The 18,207-nt window shown below is 45.1% G+C and overlaps 1 protein-coding gene across 1 annotated transcript in view; it reads right to left on the bottom strand.

Moving 5' to 3' along the window:
• The window catches only part of ryr3 (ryanodine receptor 3), a 167,156-nt gene that overhangs the window by 113,721 nt on the left and 35,228 nt on the right, over nucleotides 1–18,207 (bottom strand). Inside the window, exons 8-17 of the mRNA XM_084081907.1 lie at nucleotides 16,119–16,218; nucleotides 14,661–14,754; nucleotides 13,413–13,490; nucleotides 12,164–12,320; nucleotides 9,094–9,258; nucleotides 7,794–7,915; nucleotides 5,935–6,118; nucleotides 4,480–4,615; nucleotides 1,976–2,071; nucleotides 301–419 (exon numbers count right to left, since the gene is read on the bottom strand). Coding sequence (XP_083938033.1) covers nucleotides 301–419; nucleotides 1,976–2,071; nucleotides 4,480–4,615; nucleotides 5,935–6,118; nucleotides 7,794–7,915; nucleotides 9,094–9,258; nucleotides 12,164–12,320; nucleotides 13,413–13,490; nucleotides 14,661–14,754; nucleotides 16,119–16,218 — 1,251 coding nt within the window. The remainder of the gene's footprint in view (nucleotides 1–300; nucleotides 420–1,975; nucleotides 2,072–4,479; nucleotides 4,616–5,934; nucleotides 6,119–7,793; nucleotides 7,916–9,093; nucleotides 9,259–12,163; nucleotides 12,321–13,412; nucleotides 13,491–14,660; nucleotides 14,755–16,118; nucleotides 16,219–18,207) is intronic.

Raw genomic sequence — 18,207 nt, forward strand, 5'->3', positions numbered from 1 at the left:
GGCAGAGGCTAATGTCTGCTATATTGGCAGCTTACCCTCAATTCGGTTTAGCCTGTCGGGGCTGTTGAGGGTGACTCCAGAATGCAAAACCAGGTCAAAAGATGTTCACAAAATGCTGCCGGTGTTTATGTGTCGTTATGAAAAGGGAAGTATGTTTAGTGTGTGTGTGTGTGTGTGTGCGTGTGCGTGTGCGTGTGAGTGTGTGTGTGTGTGTGTGTGTGTGTGTGTGTGTGTGTGTGTGTGTGTGTGTGTGTGTGTGTGTGTGTGTGTGTGTGTGTCCAAAGCAATGTCATTCCCCACCTTGTGGTTCCGTCCATGCTTGTAGAGCAGAGAGATGATGGATTTAATGTGTGCTTTCTGGATGATGTTCAGAGCCTCTGGGCTCTCAACCAAGATGCAGTGGAGAACCTCCAGAATTCCTAAGAGGACAGGGCAGGAGGAGAGGGGAAAGGGGAGGAGAGGGTTTGTCATTTTCAGCCACCTTAGCCTTATTTTCAACAGATTTTCACAAAAATAAATAATCTATTTTTAGCGAAGACATTTGATGCAGAGGGATATACTAACCTAGTATATAATCCTGGGTTAATACGGTCAACTACAATATGTACTGTATAGTGCGTACCAAAAAATCCTGAAGGGGGCGTCAACAAGTGTCATTTGGTAGCGCGGACTTCTTGGTGGGGTATAAACAGGTTGACTTAACATTGACCCCCACCAGTATGTCTGCAGCTACTATGCCACGCCCCCCGTGGTGACGACACGTTGGCAAGTTTAAGTGGTTAAAACAGGGAGTAAACACGTTGCTGTACAAAGATGGAGTCGAGTGGACTGTCTGTGTACTTTTGCCTTTCATAGTCCAGTGTACTGGGAGCATACTCAGACCATACCAGCCCCATTTTAGAAACAACATTTCTCATGGACAGGTACTGTACACATACACAAGGACACAAAATAATGACTGCTCTGCTGTACCTCCTAGGCGGACATCTGCTCAGGGTCTGTGTTACGTTGGAGGTCCGCAGAGCGGTCATTATTTTGTCCGTCAGCATAGTTTATTTGGTGAATATGAATTGGGTCTATAAACTGGACTTTAAACTGACAAAGGCTTCTCAGAGGACCAGTGTCATCACATTTTAACTATGTTTTTTATTTCCTCCCAAGATACATTTATCTTCTGCTCTTGGCGGTCTGTTTGAGGTGCTTTGGATTTGTTGTTTGATTATCAATTTGCTCTTGGGACAAATTATATTTCAGAAACTTTTCTTCTAGGACACTATGAAAATTACCAGTACTAGACCATACCCGGTCGGCGCAGCGCATCCGTGGGGGGATATGCGCACATGATCTGGCAACCCGGGAGGCAGTTTGTCCCATAGCTGGGCAGCCGCAGCTATGGGACGACATTCTTTGACACAAAAACGCTAATAAGAAGCTGGGATTTGATTAAATTGAAAAACGGGCTTCACAGTTGCGTTCAGATTGTAATGGTCAATGGCTGTGTGCAAAATCAGAGCAATTGGTCCAGCCAGTGAGGAGAACCGGGTATCTTCACTCACTCACGTACCACTACAGAGGTTACTAGAATTATAGTAGGATAGTAGGATGGCAGTACGCCCTTGCGCTGTGCACAACAGACTGTTCTTAAAGGTAATAATAGTGGATCATTTGATTAGTCACGATTGAATCCAGCTGTAACACATCCACTGATAATATATTCAGCCTAATCAAACCTAGCTCACCACTTCGCCACGGGTACTCAACCCTTCTCCAGGCCAGAAAAAAAGTCTGTTGCCATGCCGTTGACTGCACTTATCTGCTGATACAGAATAGTATAGTATATGTCCAAAATAGTGCCCTGAGCCTTACAGGTTCACTTCAACTGCATTTGTACACTCTCAACAGTTAAATGAACGCCCAGGATTTTACAGTGTGGATGATAGACTCTCTGTATCCCACCATATACATTGTACAGTACCTGAGGAAGACTCCAGTCTCTCCAGCTTGCTGACCAGCCAGTCGAGGTTCCGAGAGAACTGGGTGCAGTTGTTCCTGTTCCCACGGATCAGAGCAGCTGTGGGAAAAGGAAAATCAATAAGAAAATCAGGACTTGCATACAGGCTGGTTGATAACCACTAGAGTTTTGCTACACACATGACACCCACCATGTATGAATTGTGACATCTGCTCATATTATACAACAGATGACGTTCAACTCAGATTTGAATATTATTGGCGACTTTAGTGCCCTTTAGTGCACATACCACATGCTCCTTGTGAGAGCAAGGACCCGAGTCAAAATCAGACTTTCATCTGGTCTTGCATGTCTCTGCTCCCTCTCTCTACACTCTGCAATCTGAAATGAAGCATAAAATGCCCCAAATAAACCTAAATAAATAAATGATGAAGCATGTGGTTCTTTTAAGGGGATACATTTACCATAAAAGCTGGTTTAAATGATCATTTACACAGATCAAAATAATTAAAAAGCCTTGTGACGCGGAGTGAGAACGGCTTTACTTTACTTTGATATTTCGACTTGTCAATTGGTGTGCCTTGGGCACAAAAAGTTTGAAAACCACTGCCCTAGAACCACTGTGACAGCAAGACCTCTCTTTTCTTTTTCTTACATTTTTATCCCACGATTTCCTTCGCCTCACAGCTAGAAAGCTGTGAGGCGAAGGACTGCGCCACCGTGCCCCCCAGCAAGACCTCTCTGTTCTATAAAGTCCACAGAGTGCATCCCCACTGACTCTGTTCTCTGCCACAGTGGAGACATTATAAGAAGTCTTCTCATTAATTTACTACTTCATTTTTCACCGTTAGGACACCGGGAGCCAGCGCTGATAACGCCCACGAAAACAATTTAACTGTGCTCGGCACCCACGGAATACTGATGTGCATCTAATCTCACTTAATTCTGCAGCCTAAGGAAAGCTATCAATTTGTTAATACCAACACATCACACAATACAGAGAGCCTGTGACGCAAGGACAATGGGTGCTGTTTACTGATGTGAATGTCAGAGACTGAGAGGACAGCTCGAGGCTGTGCTCCAAAGGATGGTTAAACAGGCTGGTGGGGCACAGGGAGAGAGGAGAGGAAAGGAGAGGAGAGGAGAGTGGCTGCTGACACACAAACCTACTCTGCCAGACTGCCCAGGAAACACATGGGGTGTGACCCTGTCTCCGGTTAGCGGTGGAAAGTCTGGAATGAGCTCAGTGGTGTGCCTGTGTCTTTTGTGTTGTGCTGAGAAAGTGTGCAGTGATGCGTGTTAACTGTGTGTGCGTGTGTGCGTGTATGTGTGTGTGCGTGTGTGTGTGTGTGTGTGTGTGTGTGTGTGTGTGTGTGTGTGTGTGTGTGTGTGTGTGTGTGTGTGTGTGTGTGTGTGCGCACGCAAAGGTGCAGTGGGTGGGTTAGTGATTACGATGCTGATGAATATGAGGCCAGTCAAGGAGGGCTAGGGGACAGTTATTGGTGGGAGGGGCAAAGCTAAAAATTACCCACAGAAAAGATGCATGAAAGTGTGAACTTTTGAGGGTCATTCATCACTGTTGCATGTTGGGAGACCTTGAGAGGAGGGAGGGGCCACTGCCTGGAGGGAGGGGCCACTGCCTGGAGGGAGGGGTCTACAGTGGTGGATGATTATGATGGACGCAAACGTTGTGACCGCTGGCCACACCCCATTATCTCTTAAGGAGAGTGGTGTGATCCAAAAGGAAGACAGGACTACATCCGGAATATGAGATGTATTTAGTCTACACTTTAAAATCCTGTGTTAATTTAACTCCACTTACACTCTCAGAGTTAAATGGACACTGAGGATGTTTCAGTCTGTCTCTCTCTCTCTCTGTCTGTCTGCCTGCCTATCTGTCTGTCTCCCTGTCTCTCTCTCTACCTACCTCTTTCTCTTTCTCATCCTCCCTTGTTACTGGCTTCTTCTTCTTTTGTGTATCATGAGATGTATCATCTCGTTACTAGGCTGCCCTAGCACGTCTGATATCCTGTCTAGAGGGGCGGGTTCAAAATCTCCGGAGAGAGAATCCGCCGGATCCCATTGTGTGTGCAGCATTGAGCCCTGACGTTACAACATTTGGAGCGACGCCCACTGCACTCTGGTTGGTTGGGGAAATCACCCACTTCCTATTCCAGGAACGTCAACAGGCTGGTCCAGGCTCTTATTTCTGAGCAAAATGCGAAGGAAAATAAAAGCCTGGAGATCGAGGCTATCTCGTTACTGACGACCCAAAAAGTTAGTGCCACGTCACCAGCTGTCACCGGCTGTGCATTCCAGATGATGGAGGGAATAACCGACATTGAGGAGGAACTGAGGCGAGAGGAGCGGTGTGGTGGAAAGAGACAGAGGAATGGTCGGCTTCTGTGGGGCAGATTAATACTTCATGGCTCTCCAGGGCTGAGAGATGACGATGATGGCAATCTGAATGGACTGAGTGAATGGACAGAGTGAATGCTCTTGCCTACCCAGGAGCTCGTAGAGGAGGTTGAGGATGTCCTTCCAGGCGGCGCCTGCCTCCTCCCCGGCCATCTCTGCAAAGTGGGCGGCACTGTTGTACACGTTCATCCGGTCTACGCATTTGCACAAGAGGGACAGCATGCCCTGTGGGACGAATAAAAAACAAGATTATTGTTGGCCTCGATAACCTCCTGGTCGCACTGTCACAACGATATGCAATGCAAACTAAAGTAATGATCAAAATACAATTATACATTATGCACAGCCACCTGCTGGGACAAAACCAGCTAACTCCATTGGATCCTCAAACTTTCTGCTAAACTCCACCGGAGTTAGCTGGTTTTGCTGACTCCAAGCTCCACCCCCTTTTGACCTCCAACCTCATTGTGAGCTTGGAGGTCCATTCAGCTGTTCTTATCAATGATGAACAAAACCTCCTAACTCTAATTTCCTGAAAAATTAACATTTTGGAGTTAGCTGGTTGCTGCCAGACAGCAGAGATACATAGTATATATAGTATATACTATAAACACAAACACGTAATTTTGACCTCTCCAGGTCACTTAGGAAATCCTTTGCTGGATCATGGCACACACTACTTGAGACAAGAGTGTCTCAATGGAGTACTTTTTCCAACCATATCTCCATATCAGTCCTCGCTAATGCTCACTATAGCATGACTCCATTTCTGTCAACAAGCTCTGGGTTTCAAAGTTGCGGACAGTTCAAAAATGTACCTCACAATGACCTCATCAATTGGTATTTAGAGCTAGATTTTAAATTTGGCTACTGTGGGCGGCTGCTATTTTAACATGCTACGGTAGCGTTCCCGGAACTTCCCGGAAGTTCTCTGATCCAGTCTAGAGAGAATCAGCGGGGACGGATATAGCCTGCACTCCCTAAAATAATTCCCTCAGAAACTAGGGGTGTCATAATGGTAGGTCCTGCCCATAAACCTGTGAAATCTTATGAATCCGGCAAATTTCTTCAAGTACTTCTTAGAATACTTCGTTCAGTATGTCCTCGTTTTTTAATTATCATTTATAGCGACTGGCTAGGCTACTTAGTGCGGCATTCATGTGGGAGAATTAGTAGGAGAATTCTACGGTAGGAGTGGTCTAGACTGGATCACACTAGTCGGGCCGTAACAAAAACTAGGAAAGCCTGGTTATGCAAGGCTAACATGGAGAGGTTGAAAAAAGGTGAAGTACTCTGTGCTTACCAGTGTTGCCATGTTTTTCCCAACATTTGTTTGAAAATATCAGATCTACAAGCTGTGGGCTTGATGAGCTTGTAGATGCATATAGCCTTGTAGATGCATATGCATACAGTATAGAGCTTGTAGATGCATATAGACGATGCATATACTGTAGGTTTAAAGTGCTCATTTGGCCTACAGTGGCTTGTTTTCATAGACCTGGTTGCTTATTCCTCTCGCCAAATCTGGCAACACTGGTGCTTACCTCTTCTTTAAAGAGATCTTGCCGCTTGATGAGCGAGCGGAGCAGACTCTGTTTCTCCTCGTGTTCCAGCTCCTCGTCGGGCTGCTTAAAATACTCAATCAGGTCTTCCAGCGTCTGCAGCACCTCGTCCACGTAGCCTCCCACCGCCTCGGTGTCGCCCCCCTCCCCAGCGATGTCCAGAGTACTGGACACAGACAGAGAGAAACTCTTTGTATTATCCCACTCTGGAATAGGTGCCTGAAAATTATACTTGATGCAGAGGTGATTATGTGACCCTAGTGCATTCATTATAATTATTAGACTATTAAGCAATCACCTTGAGAAAGACACAGAGAGAGAGAGCTAGAGGGAGAGCTAGAGAGAGAGAGAAAGAGAGAGAGAGAGAGAGAGAGAGAGAGAGAGAGAGAGAGAGAGAGAGAGCTAGAGAGAGAGAGAGAGAGAGTGCTAGAGAGAGAGAGAGAAAGAGCTAGAGAGAGCTAGAGAGAGAGAGAGAGAGAGAGAGGAGAGAGGGAGAGAGAGAGTTGGGAGCTGAGGTCAGCTACATTTGTTAAATGAGAAATTACTAAATGAGGATTTGATGATACAGTAAGTGTTTCAATATTGGGGTAGTGTGTGTGTGTGTGTGTGTGTGTGTGTGTGTGTGTGTGTGTGTGTGCGTGTGTGTGTGTGTGTGTGTGTGTGTGTGTGTGTGTGTGTGTGTGTGTGTGTGTGTGTGCGCGCGGTCGGCCGTGCATGTCCAGTGGTATTCATATACTGCGGAGGTTCTCAAGTGGTGTGCTTTGAGGCGAGGTCAAGTGTGCCGTGAAATTAGAGACCACCAATGCATTGCTCAGCAGCAGATGCAAATTCCAATTCTCTGATGGAGTGCCCACACTGCGCCCATGGGTCGCCTCCACACTAAATTTAACTCTATGATTGCTTCCTCATTTGCACAACAATAACCTAAGTTTTCCTTGTGGAAAACGCAGCCGCCCCACGTCCATTCTCCTACTCAGCTCTACCTAACTACAGTTGACGGCCTAATGTCAATTAACTATTTTAATCGGGCTCCTGACCATGATGCAACAATTTTAGAGCCAAACACAGCTTGCATGTACTGTATGCTATGAAAAAAGCAAATCTATAGATATGGATAGCTTTCTCATCTCTCTAGCTGATATACAGTATGAGTCCGTCATTCGTTGTAACTAGGTTTGTTTGTTTATTTTGAGTATCTAGTATTCTTTACATGATTATTCCTTATTTAGAAGTGCTTGGAGATTTGGGTTTGACAGTTGTGTACCGTAGTCCCTTTAAAACTGAGAGCCACTGGTCTACTCTATGTATGAAACATAATTATGACTCATACTGTAAAAGGTCAAAGGTAAGAATGTTTCTAGGAAAGGGGTCACACTGATGTGAAATATCTGCAAGGAACTGGCCATATTCAGAGAACATTTTTCAAAAGCTATTTCACCTTTTTCAACAAATATTTTATTCCCCTAAGTTAAATACATCATTGTTTTAATATATAAGTGTGTATATAGACTTTAAAAAATATATATATATTTGTTTAATTTATAAAAAAAATAAAAAAAATCCCCCAATTTCTTTCTTTCTCTTCCCCAGCACCCTCAGCACCCAACTTCCAGCGCCCCTGCATTTGGGGCAGCATTTCATTTGATTTCAGAAATCAAATGAAATGTGATTTCCGCGACCGGGGTGGTTTACCAGGCTAAGGTGAAGCAGGAAATTTGACTGGATCTATGTACTGTAAGCTGTGTGTAATCTGTGCTTATGTCTGTGTGTGTGTGTGTGCGTGTGCGTGTGCGTGTGCGTGTGCGTGTGCGTGTGCGTGTGCGTGTGTATGCATCCATTACTTGATGAAGTTTCTGAACAGAGTTGTGGTGTTGCGGATGATGCGTGCGGCTCGAGACTCCTCGTGCAGACACTTCTGCAGGAACAGCCCATCATCCATGTGGCCCTCAGAATGCAGGCAGGCCTGGCTCAGGAAACACACAATTGTAATCACGTTAGCATTACAGCAGAGTGACCACATGGCCATAGAGCAGCCATCCCCCGCCTGTGGGCCGGGGAGGATATTGCAAGTAAGCCCCCAAATAAATGGCAAAAACAGTATGATATTAAAGATAATGTAACATTTGATGTTAACTTTCCTGTTCTACCTTCTGGAGCTAATAGAGCCCGCCTGCTTGCTCAGGGGAGGAATAGAAACAAAACGTACAAAAATCTCACATACACAAATCTTCTCTTATAGGGATCCCTGGCACTAAATCTTTTCAAATCGGGGTTCACAGCTAAAAACATACATTTAGGGGCCCTTGATGTTTGAGAACCACTGTTTTACACCTGCTCCTCCACAGCTGGGGAGTTTCTAGTCCACGACATCAGGGTAATCTGACTCGTTGTAATAAAACAGTTTAATCAGGTTAAATGTGTGTGTGTGTGTGTATGGGGGGGGGGGGGGGGGGGGGTGGGGGCGGGTACGTGAGGTGCACTGGCATGTTGTCAAGGCTACGGTGCCCACCTGGCGCCAGCCGTTGGGCGGCGTTTGCTGTCCCTGGCAATGCGCCCAGAGACAAGCGTCACTCCTCATGCCGCCCTAAACTCTCTAAGCTCTCTCTCCCCCAAAACTAACTGTAACCCTTCCTCCACTGTTGCCCTTCCTCTGCCAGCCCCCATTATCACATTTAAATATGCCGCTGTCTCGTATGTCCTGGGATATTGGGGGACTGTGCGGGAGCTGGGCCAGCTTTATGAGCGGTCAGGGACAGCTAACACTCCCGTTTGATTGGGTGTGACAAGTCGCTGTGTATTGAGCTCAGAGGTGTTAGGATAAATTGGGATGGCTACCCATGATACCATGGAGTTAGATTACATTAGCGTTACTATTCAGACCGCATCATTTTATTAGTCTGCAATAAGAATGTATTTTCTTACTCGTATTTTTTTTACTCGTATTTACCCTGTAAAGACTGGTTTGCACTCCACATTATATTTCAAGCAGCTGAACAAACATCCTTCACTCACAGTCCACCGTTTAGAAACACCTTTTGTACAAGTACTGAATGCAGGCACTGTTTCAGGGTATTGTCTATTTTAACGCATCAGTTAAACATTTATTGTATAATCGGTAAAAGCATTTTGTTTAATGCTCACCCTTCTTTTCATGATTCCTAGGCGGATAGACTTTGCGTCAGGTGCCAGGTAAGACAGCCACAGGCCTGAGGCCACGTGCATGACGAAGCAGATGGAGTCTCCGTACTTGATCTCTGGCACGCCCATGCCATCGATGTCTCTCTTCGCACCAGAGTCACCCTTTTCCTGTTGGATTCGCACATGGAGATATGGACACACACACACACACACACACACACACACACACACACACACACACACACAGAAGGGCAGGAACATGACAAACGAAGACGTATTGTGATTAGACTGGGAGAGGCAGGTTGAGTTCAACTCATTTATGCTTATTTTATGCACCGTTGTACGATGGCGTCACGTGACGAAAATAGCCGACCTACAAGCTCACAATGCGTCGCATTCTGCAACGCGTTCTGAGCTTGCAGATCGATTATTTTATGCATGCAACACCGCCGTACGCCGAAGTATACATCGGGCTTCATGGTCCTACAGGGGGACTGCGCGCCGCCTCGTTAGCTCTGCTACATTCACGGCCTGGCAGAGATGGGATGGATTACAGGGGACAGCACGTAGCGGAGAACATTAAATGCCACTGTTCCAACACGGTGACCTTTGCATAGGAACCGAGTGACAGCGGAACGCACTGACAATGAAGGGAGGGAGGGAGAAAGCGAGACATGGGGGAAGCCAGCAGAGCGTCCACAGGGACGTATTTTCCAAAGAAAGGAGCAATTCAAACTTTTGAAGGCTGAGGAGCTTAAAATAAAGAAATAAATAAGAAATTGTGCAAGCCAATCCCTTCTGAGATTCTGAAGTGGCTATTTTTCTTTTCTTGTAGCATACATTTTCATTTTGGAGCATAATGCATAGAGGGAGCAATAGTGAGATTGAGTGCCTGGATGAGAAACATGGGTTGTTAAGGCAGAGAAATAAAGTAAGAGGAGTTAAGGAATGAGAGGTGAAAATACAGCAATAAAATGAAATGCAGTATGTCTAACACTGCAGAGGCGCCTTTATGCACTGAAGATAAATGCCCCCATGACTTCCTAATTGAAAACAGCCATCAACATGGTCAGTTAGAAATAGGCCAGTGGACAACATGAATGGCTGCTATAAACACTTACAGTAATATCTAATTAATAGCCGTGAAAAGGTCAATAGATGGGCTCATGAAGACATTCTAACCCTTACATAGCTAAGCTTTTTATCGCAAAAAAAAGTGCATGATTTTTTAAATTATTATTATTATTACGTATAGCAAGGAGAAGTAATGTAGCGCTATATTGGATCACTCTAATATGATACACTTGTGTAGTTATCTTAGGTGGCTTGCAGTTTTTTCCCAGAGTGGGAACACGTGTGTGCACGTGTGTGTTTTTCTCCTCGACGCGGCTGTACCGCCTTGTTAATTCACGAACTTGTGCGCTCCAAGTGAGCTGGTTATTAGATCCCTCTAATCATAGCGAGTGATCTGACCACTAGTGTGCTTTGTGTTAACCTTGTGTGTTCCACGCCAACAGGTCTGAGCCCTCTCGACTTAGTGACAGCTTCCATTCAGTTGTAAAGCACACTTTATCCTCCCTGTCTACGGCCACGGGCTAGACGTACGGACGAGTGATAGTACTGTATATACAGCGGGTGTAGGAAAATATACACAGGGGTTTTACACCGTTGTTTTTTTCCACGTTTTGCAAGCCTTTCATATTGATACATCGCTTGGACTCACATGACACCTGTATGTGTTGCCTTGGGTTGGACCATGCACGCATGGCATACTGTATGAGAACCCTGCAGACTGTGCGCATTGCGACATTCTGGGGGACCGTATGCGCTTGACTCGGTTCGAAAGTATGCAGACCGCGGTCTCACAGGGGCCTCGGGAGGGCGGCCTTCCCCCTTCGGTTACCGCCAGCATTTTTCTGACCAACGGCGGGGGTCCCCTCGAGGCTGCTCTGGGTGCCCCCCCTCCTAAACGGAACCGTGCGGGAGAGGACCTGAACCGCTTTGAGCTACAGGCAGCTGCCCTGCGTGAGGCGGTCAGCGCGGTGGGTGATATAGAGGAGGATGACGTTTTATCCATTCATGCCCCGGAAGAGCTGGAATTTGGTGACAGTGCCTCTGTGTTCCAGGCGGCACCGTCTACGGCTGGGTCCTTTGCCCACGCGCGGGTAGTGTTGGGTCAGTTGGCCTGATGCCAGCTTGTCCCCGCCTGCCCTGAGTTCACTGCGGCGTTCCGCGAGTGCTGGGCTAAGGTGCGGGGGCGTTTCCGGCCGTCCAAGGTGACCAGACCGTGGGCGCTTATGGCAGGGCGAGGGGCTGTGGGGCTCAGCGGTTATCCTTCCATGGATGCCGTGATGGTCCTTCCCTGGCCATGCCATGCCCGGTCGGCAATAATAATGTAATTATTTAGCAATAATAACGTATGCTAATTACACAAAATTACATGCAAAAATATTCATGTTTTTCCACAATTTAATGAAACTACATTATGTATGGAAATAACTGACAATAGAAATATTCACCTTGCATGAAATATTTACCTTAAGTTTTGTTATGTTTTGCTCATTGACAGCAGAACATAAACACACCATTGTCATGTGCTGGACTGTCACTCTGTTACCGTGATTTCAAAGTAAAAGCACTTTGAAAAAACGTTATTAACAATGAATTTGTGTCTACAGTATATTATGTAAAATGTACCTAGTTGGCAATTTATGCAGTACAGTACATAAAATACTTATAGTAACATAGTAATATATAATACATTTTTGTCAGTGAAATACAAAGTAGCAGATTTTAAGTTTGGTAGAGGGATGGGGTAAACTGAGAAAAACATCAAGGTTTGAAATGTCACTGGTCAGAGTTTTTGAAAAAAGTTCAAGCTGTTTATAGTAAGACCTTTCGTATAAGATAAGAACTTATCCAGTATTTACAGTCTTGGACAAAAAGTGCCATAGCTGCAGAATCACTCATAAATACAAAACTGTTTTGCTAGTTGTATCTTGCTCTGACCAACATATTCGCTCTAAATATTTAACATTCTTTCAATGGATGGATTTAGCAAAGACACACTCACCTTTGAGGACCTGAAGCAGAACGCTGTGGCTTTGGTGTCAGACTTCAATCTGTCCTGCAGGACCAGACCGCGGTCCTCCGTCTGGGCCAGGTAGTGGCCGGTGGATAGATGGCGCAGGCGGAACGATTGGCCCCAGCGGATGTGACTACCGCACCAGCTAATCAGCAGCACAGATGCACCCACAAATGTCACAAGTCATATATCGCCAGCTTTTCATTTGTCAGCCGACTGATTATATAAAACACTCACAGCATTTTCATTTGATAACTGCCCTTAAAGGTTTAGCTTACCCTGAAGGTTTAGTGAATATCATTAAAGTTTTAAATTGGGTAGAGATTTTTTTTTTATCGAACCTGGCCTGGATACAAGTATAAAATCGCCACACTGCTGAAAATGGAAGCAGTTTATCTTGACTCACAAAAAGTCATGTCCTCATTGAAGAAGTGAAGTATGGATATGAATCAGATTGCTATGATTTCTTGACAATGGACCTCTGACTGGATTTTGCAATTTGGAAGACGTTTCGTCTCTCAGGTGAAGCTGAGGAACGAGCAAATGGTTTCCTTGATGCAGTCTGTGAATTTTCAAAGTGTAGCGTCTCTGATATTGAGTGCCAGTGACAGCGAACTGAAGATGTGACTTTCGGGAAATTGCGTGGGTGGGCATAAGGAGGGGAGGGAGGGAGGGGGAGAGAGCGAGAGCGAGAGAGAGAGAGAGAGAGAGAGAGAGAGAGAGGGAGGGAAGAGGGAAATAACTTCCAAAAATAAATATTTTTAGCAGTATTTACAGCCTTGGACACAAAAGTGCCATAGTTGCAGAAGCACTCATAAACTAAAAAAAGTTGGAAAGCGCAGGAGAGAGAGATAGAGAGAGAGAGAGAGATGGGATAATGGCTGTAAACCTGACCTGACTGGAGAATGCAGGCCCGTAATTGGAAGGAGCCTTATACAGTACATAAACTTGACTGGGACATTTTCATCTATCATACAAAAATTCACCAACTAAGTGCAGTATTCAGGGCTGCATGCTTAGAATATTACCTTTCCGTACTGTATTTATGTAGCCTCAAGAGGCTCATGTTACGGAGCTTTATGTACAGTAGTGTGAGGATTTAATGAGAAGTGTTTCCATATTGGGGTGGTGTATTTGTGTGTGTGTGTGTGTGCGTGTGCGTGTGCGTGTGCGTGTGCGTGTGTGTGTACGGTATATGTTTGAGGGTGTTTCATATGACATTCATGTGTGATCTCACCTGACCCTCAGGGGCTCCAGTCTCCAAAGGGAGCGTGCTTTAGAACCTCCCTTGCCCGCCGCCTCATAGTTCACTATCCTGGAAAAAACACAGAGTGGAGAGAAGGGCTCTTTCACTTCTGGTTCTTCTAAGTTGCAGTGTAAGATATATGGTATAATAGCTTGAAGAGATTCCGATGACGCTTGCTTGGTGCCAAAGGGGATAAGCATGATAAAATCTTACTGCTCGAGCTATTGGAAATGACATTTTTTTATGCAGCGCACTGCATCTTGCCAAAAGGGACCATTTTTGAGAACAGGAATTATTTCTATGACCTTCAGTGTCATAGAAATAATTCTATGTGTGTTCAATGGCACACACTGAGCATTTTATTAAATGCCAACTGACTTCATGGATTAAAGTTCTCGGTCACCATGACAGATTTCAGTCATTTGGATTCCATACAGGCAAGCAAGGCTTTCTCTTGCCATGTAACACTGCTGCTCTGCAGCATGTGGCTGGTAAAGTCAGGGCACTGTAATATATGTTTTATTTTATTTTAAGATGAATTCATATTTTAATTTGTCAAACTAGCAAAAGAATACATATTCAGATGCATCTTCCATAAACCATAATGGTCTTGGATATTTCATAAACTTCTCAATCTCGCAATTTCTTGAAAGGTTGGCTGCACCAAGAACATGGTGGAGAACAATAATATAATTCTACATATTATGCAACATACAACACACTAATGTAGGAGGCTCCTTTTTCATGCTGTTTCACAAATGGCTTGGCCTAAAGAAATTATGATATATATATTATATATTTATTTGCTTTATTCCTTACGGACTGACTCAAAACAATGATAACAGACCACATACATTTTGATATCATGTTCAAGTGTTGTTGTTGTTGTTCACCCCTTCAAGTCAGCAGGGGTGATTTGAAGGTTGAAAAGCTTTCATTGCTTTTCTCATATCTTTATTCATACAGGATTGTACAAGCCTCTTTTTCAGCAATGCCCTGCTTTACTGTCACACAGTTGCAAACAATCACACCTGAACAATGCTCAGTTTCACCCACAGGCTTTCTGCACACAGCTAAATCCTGAGAGTTAATTTACATAACACTCAGGATTTCACGGTGCAGGTGGTGACTGAGCGTTTCTGAGATTTCCCCAGTCACCTTCCCACAGGTTCCGCACAGCTACCTTGTGGCCAAAAAGCCGCTCCAGTTCAAATGGAAATGGAGTTTCGAGCCACCTACCTCTGCTCCTCTTCACTCTGATCTGCGTTAGGGATGGTCAACGTCTCATCATGGCCGTGGAACAGGCGCATCACATGCCCACCAACCAGAAATCCTGTTGAAGAGAACACTCGATAGATAATCAAGACAGGGGTGCTGTAGGAAGCCAGGTGAAAAGTATTAAAGGGATATTCCACCGCGCCTCAAGCTGAAATCAGGCTGAACCGGTGCATCTCAGGAACGGACACGTATAACTGAGTAAAGAAGACACTGGAGCAACTCGGACGATTTGAGCCTGATTTTTTACAACGTTTCGATGTAAGGTTACATCTTCGTCAGGTCATAAAGAAATACAGGCTACTGGTGATTTATAGACAGGTGAGAGGCAGGGGCATGCCATCCAATTAGCCAATGTCCAGAGGCCAACAGTAATGATATATTCACCTTTCTACACATGATTCACCCAGTTACAACTTTCTATTTATAGATTCACCCAGTTACAACTTTCTATTTATAGCATGACATGCAGACCGAAAGGTGAATCAACTTTATGATTGAATACCCACAATGTAAGGGCCAAAGTAAGGCCAGTATAAAAAACACAATCATTCATTTAGTTGTTACAGGGATGAATAAATAAGTCTGCATGTCACGCTATAAAAAGAAAGTTGTAACTTGGTGAATCAGGTGTAGAAAGGTGCACATCTCACTACTGTTGGCCTCTGGACATTGGCTAATTGAATGGCATGCCCCTGCCTCTCACCTGTTTACAAATCACATGTGGCCTGTATTTCTTTATGACCTGACGAAGATGTAACCTTACATCAAAATGTTGTCGTTTTCGGTGCCTTGCACCCTGTGACCCCCCCAAAAAAGGCTGAAATCGTCCGAGTTGCTCACGCGCCTTCTTTACCCAGAGGAAAAGCATCTTTCTGCATCTGAAACTTTAAGCCTGATACTCGTCTTGTGCCGTAAATAAGCCGAAAACAAGACAGACAGACAACAGAAGGACAGACAGACAGACAGACAAAAGGACAGACAGACAGACAGACAGACAGACGATGATTAAGTATCTGAATGAACCGTTGGTTAAAAATAACGTGTTTCTTTTAACCAAATTTTGTTTTTTTGTGTGTGTCTACTTTCATGATCCCTACAATAAATGAACCTTCTACCATGCAAAGGTAGTCTCGCACAGCAAGCTGATGGGACATCTCCTCCTACCGATATGTCTGGTGACATTTAAATTCAATGTACGGGTTGGAACTGGGTGGGAGCAATTCATCAAAATATAAAAACAAGGCAGTGGGTGTGGTTTGTCAGTTATTTAGATTTCCCTAGACGATCAGAAGGCACTAGAGGTCTCCGATTGTCTGGCTGTGTGAGACTACTGCAAAGGCAACTCCTGAGAAAGGATAGGAACAGAGAGAGATAGAGATGCAGTTGTTGTTGGTGATGATGAGGGTCCTCTGAACTTGCCTACGGCCACATTGCTGTTAGAGGTGGTTGGCTGGACGTTCCACAGAGTCTGTATGAAGGCGGCATCCGCGTGCACAGTGTTGCCAGCGATAGACAAGTGCTGCAAGAGAGGGACAGCATGGTTTATTCAAGGCCTTAAATGAGGGTGCTGTATCCCGTAAGTGCTTGCGCATGCATGTGTGTGTGTGCTTGTGTGTGTGCATGTACACGTATCTGCAGATGAGTGTGTGCCCTACACGCAGGTGTGCCTGCATGTGTGTTTGTGTGTGTGTTTTTCTCTTCCACACGCACACACAGACACGTACACGCGCACACGCACACAGAGCTAAGTTCCAGTAAAACCGCACAAGGGACAAGGACACAGCGTTCAAATCAGAAAAGAGATGTAATCACCATGATGTTGCTTCTGTGGCCCTGCCATCTTTCTATGGTTGTGGGCTCACACAGCTTTGCACCATCGGTAGCTCTCTATGCAGTGAGTTCTAGTTAATACAATACTTCATTCCAGCAAAAATGCTTGGAGGGATTCCTATCTCAATAGAGGCAGGATTCTGAGCTAGGGAAGAGAGCGGAACCTCAGAATATTCTATAGCCTACCGTATTTCCAATGGGGGCACACTGTTGATTTCTACATGAATAAATAAGCTACTTGCTACATTGTCGGTGAACAAAGTCCACAACCGCCTATTTGGTATTGATGTCAACCTGAAATCCTGTTTGCCATGGCTTTGACATTTGGCTAAATCCATGTTCAGAGGGATAAGGCCAGTCAAAATTAGTGTCTATCCTTGGCCACGCTCCGTCTCCACCAAACAAGAAAGTTGTAAGCTTTTCTTCAAATGTTCTCAGATACAGGCCCAGAATAGGGACCCCAGGCGGAATCTAAAGAATGGCTTGTAATCCCACCGGAAGAGCCCATGAGACTTCTGATACAGTTTAATCCATTTGAATGAGACACAGACTAATAGCCACCTAACCCTGAGGCTGTGTAATGGACCACAATCGTTGCTCAAAGTAATGGCGGTACCGATTGCCCACACCTGAATCCAGGGTGCGTTCCATTTCTTTCGTGGCAGACTGAACCACCGAGGCCACATCAGGTGAAGATTTCCCATCGGAGAGAGAAGATGAAAGCCTGGCGGTGGACCAGCTTCTGCGGGTAATTGCAGATCTGCCTCCCAGAGCAGACGCCAAAAGCAAAGGCTGCTCTTGCTAGCCGATGCTTGGCACGTCTTGCCTTCTCTCTCTCCTTCTCTCTCTCTCTCTGGCCCGTCTCTTTCTCCCTATTGTCATCTCTCTCTCCCTCTCTGTCATTCTTTCTATTCTTTCTCTATTAAATTAATTAAGGTTGGCTCTGTACTTTCTGCATAGGGAAGAGCACATTAATGTCAGCTCATCAGAGAGATATATCGCATCCATAAAATAAATATATAACAAATCAGCAAACAACAGGGGTTCGCTGGTAATCAGATTTCCATTACGGATATGGGTTTGAAGTTTACTCTTGAATTGCCTCGTCACTCCGGGTTTGGCAAGGACAGAGGCAGAGGCTGAGGCCTATAAAAGTTTTAGGAGCGATGTTTGAGGCAGGCGGTGAACCAAAGTGGTAAATGCGGCTTGCTCTTGTGCAAAACCCCCATCTTCTCTTTGCATTTTGGCCCTTTCAATCATTTCCCCTGAAGATCTCCAAGCACACCATTCTGTTCCCAGATAAAGCAGCAAATAAGCCCCTAAGAGAACAGCAGGGCAAATTCTTTAACAAAGCCAGATCAAACAGAAATGAGAAATGATCCGAGGCACAATGGAAACAACAACAGACTGTATCTGATGCTTGCTGGCTGTCTGAAATGGCAGAGCTTGGTTCTCATCTAGAACTGGGGTCAGCTACAGGAAGGACTATATCCTTATTTATGCGGTATGCACTCTCACTCGACATGTCACCGGGGCACCTATCCACTGCAAACTTGTTCAGTGTACACTAGGGTGTACACCTTCTGTGTATGGGAGGTTTATGAAAATATGGAACTAATCTCATGCCATTTTGGTCGAAAACAGGACGCAAGACCCTAGCGTTAACAAACATGGAAAG

Source organism: Gymnoscopelus microlampas (assembly GCF_963454915.1).
Source record: "Gymnoscopelus microlampas genome assembly, chromosome: 16".
Classification (NCBI taxonomy): domain Eukaryota; kingdom Metazoa; phylum Chordata; class Actinopteri; order Myctophiformes; family Myctophidae; genus Gymnoscopelus; species Gymnoscopelus microlampas.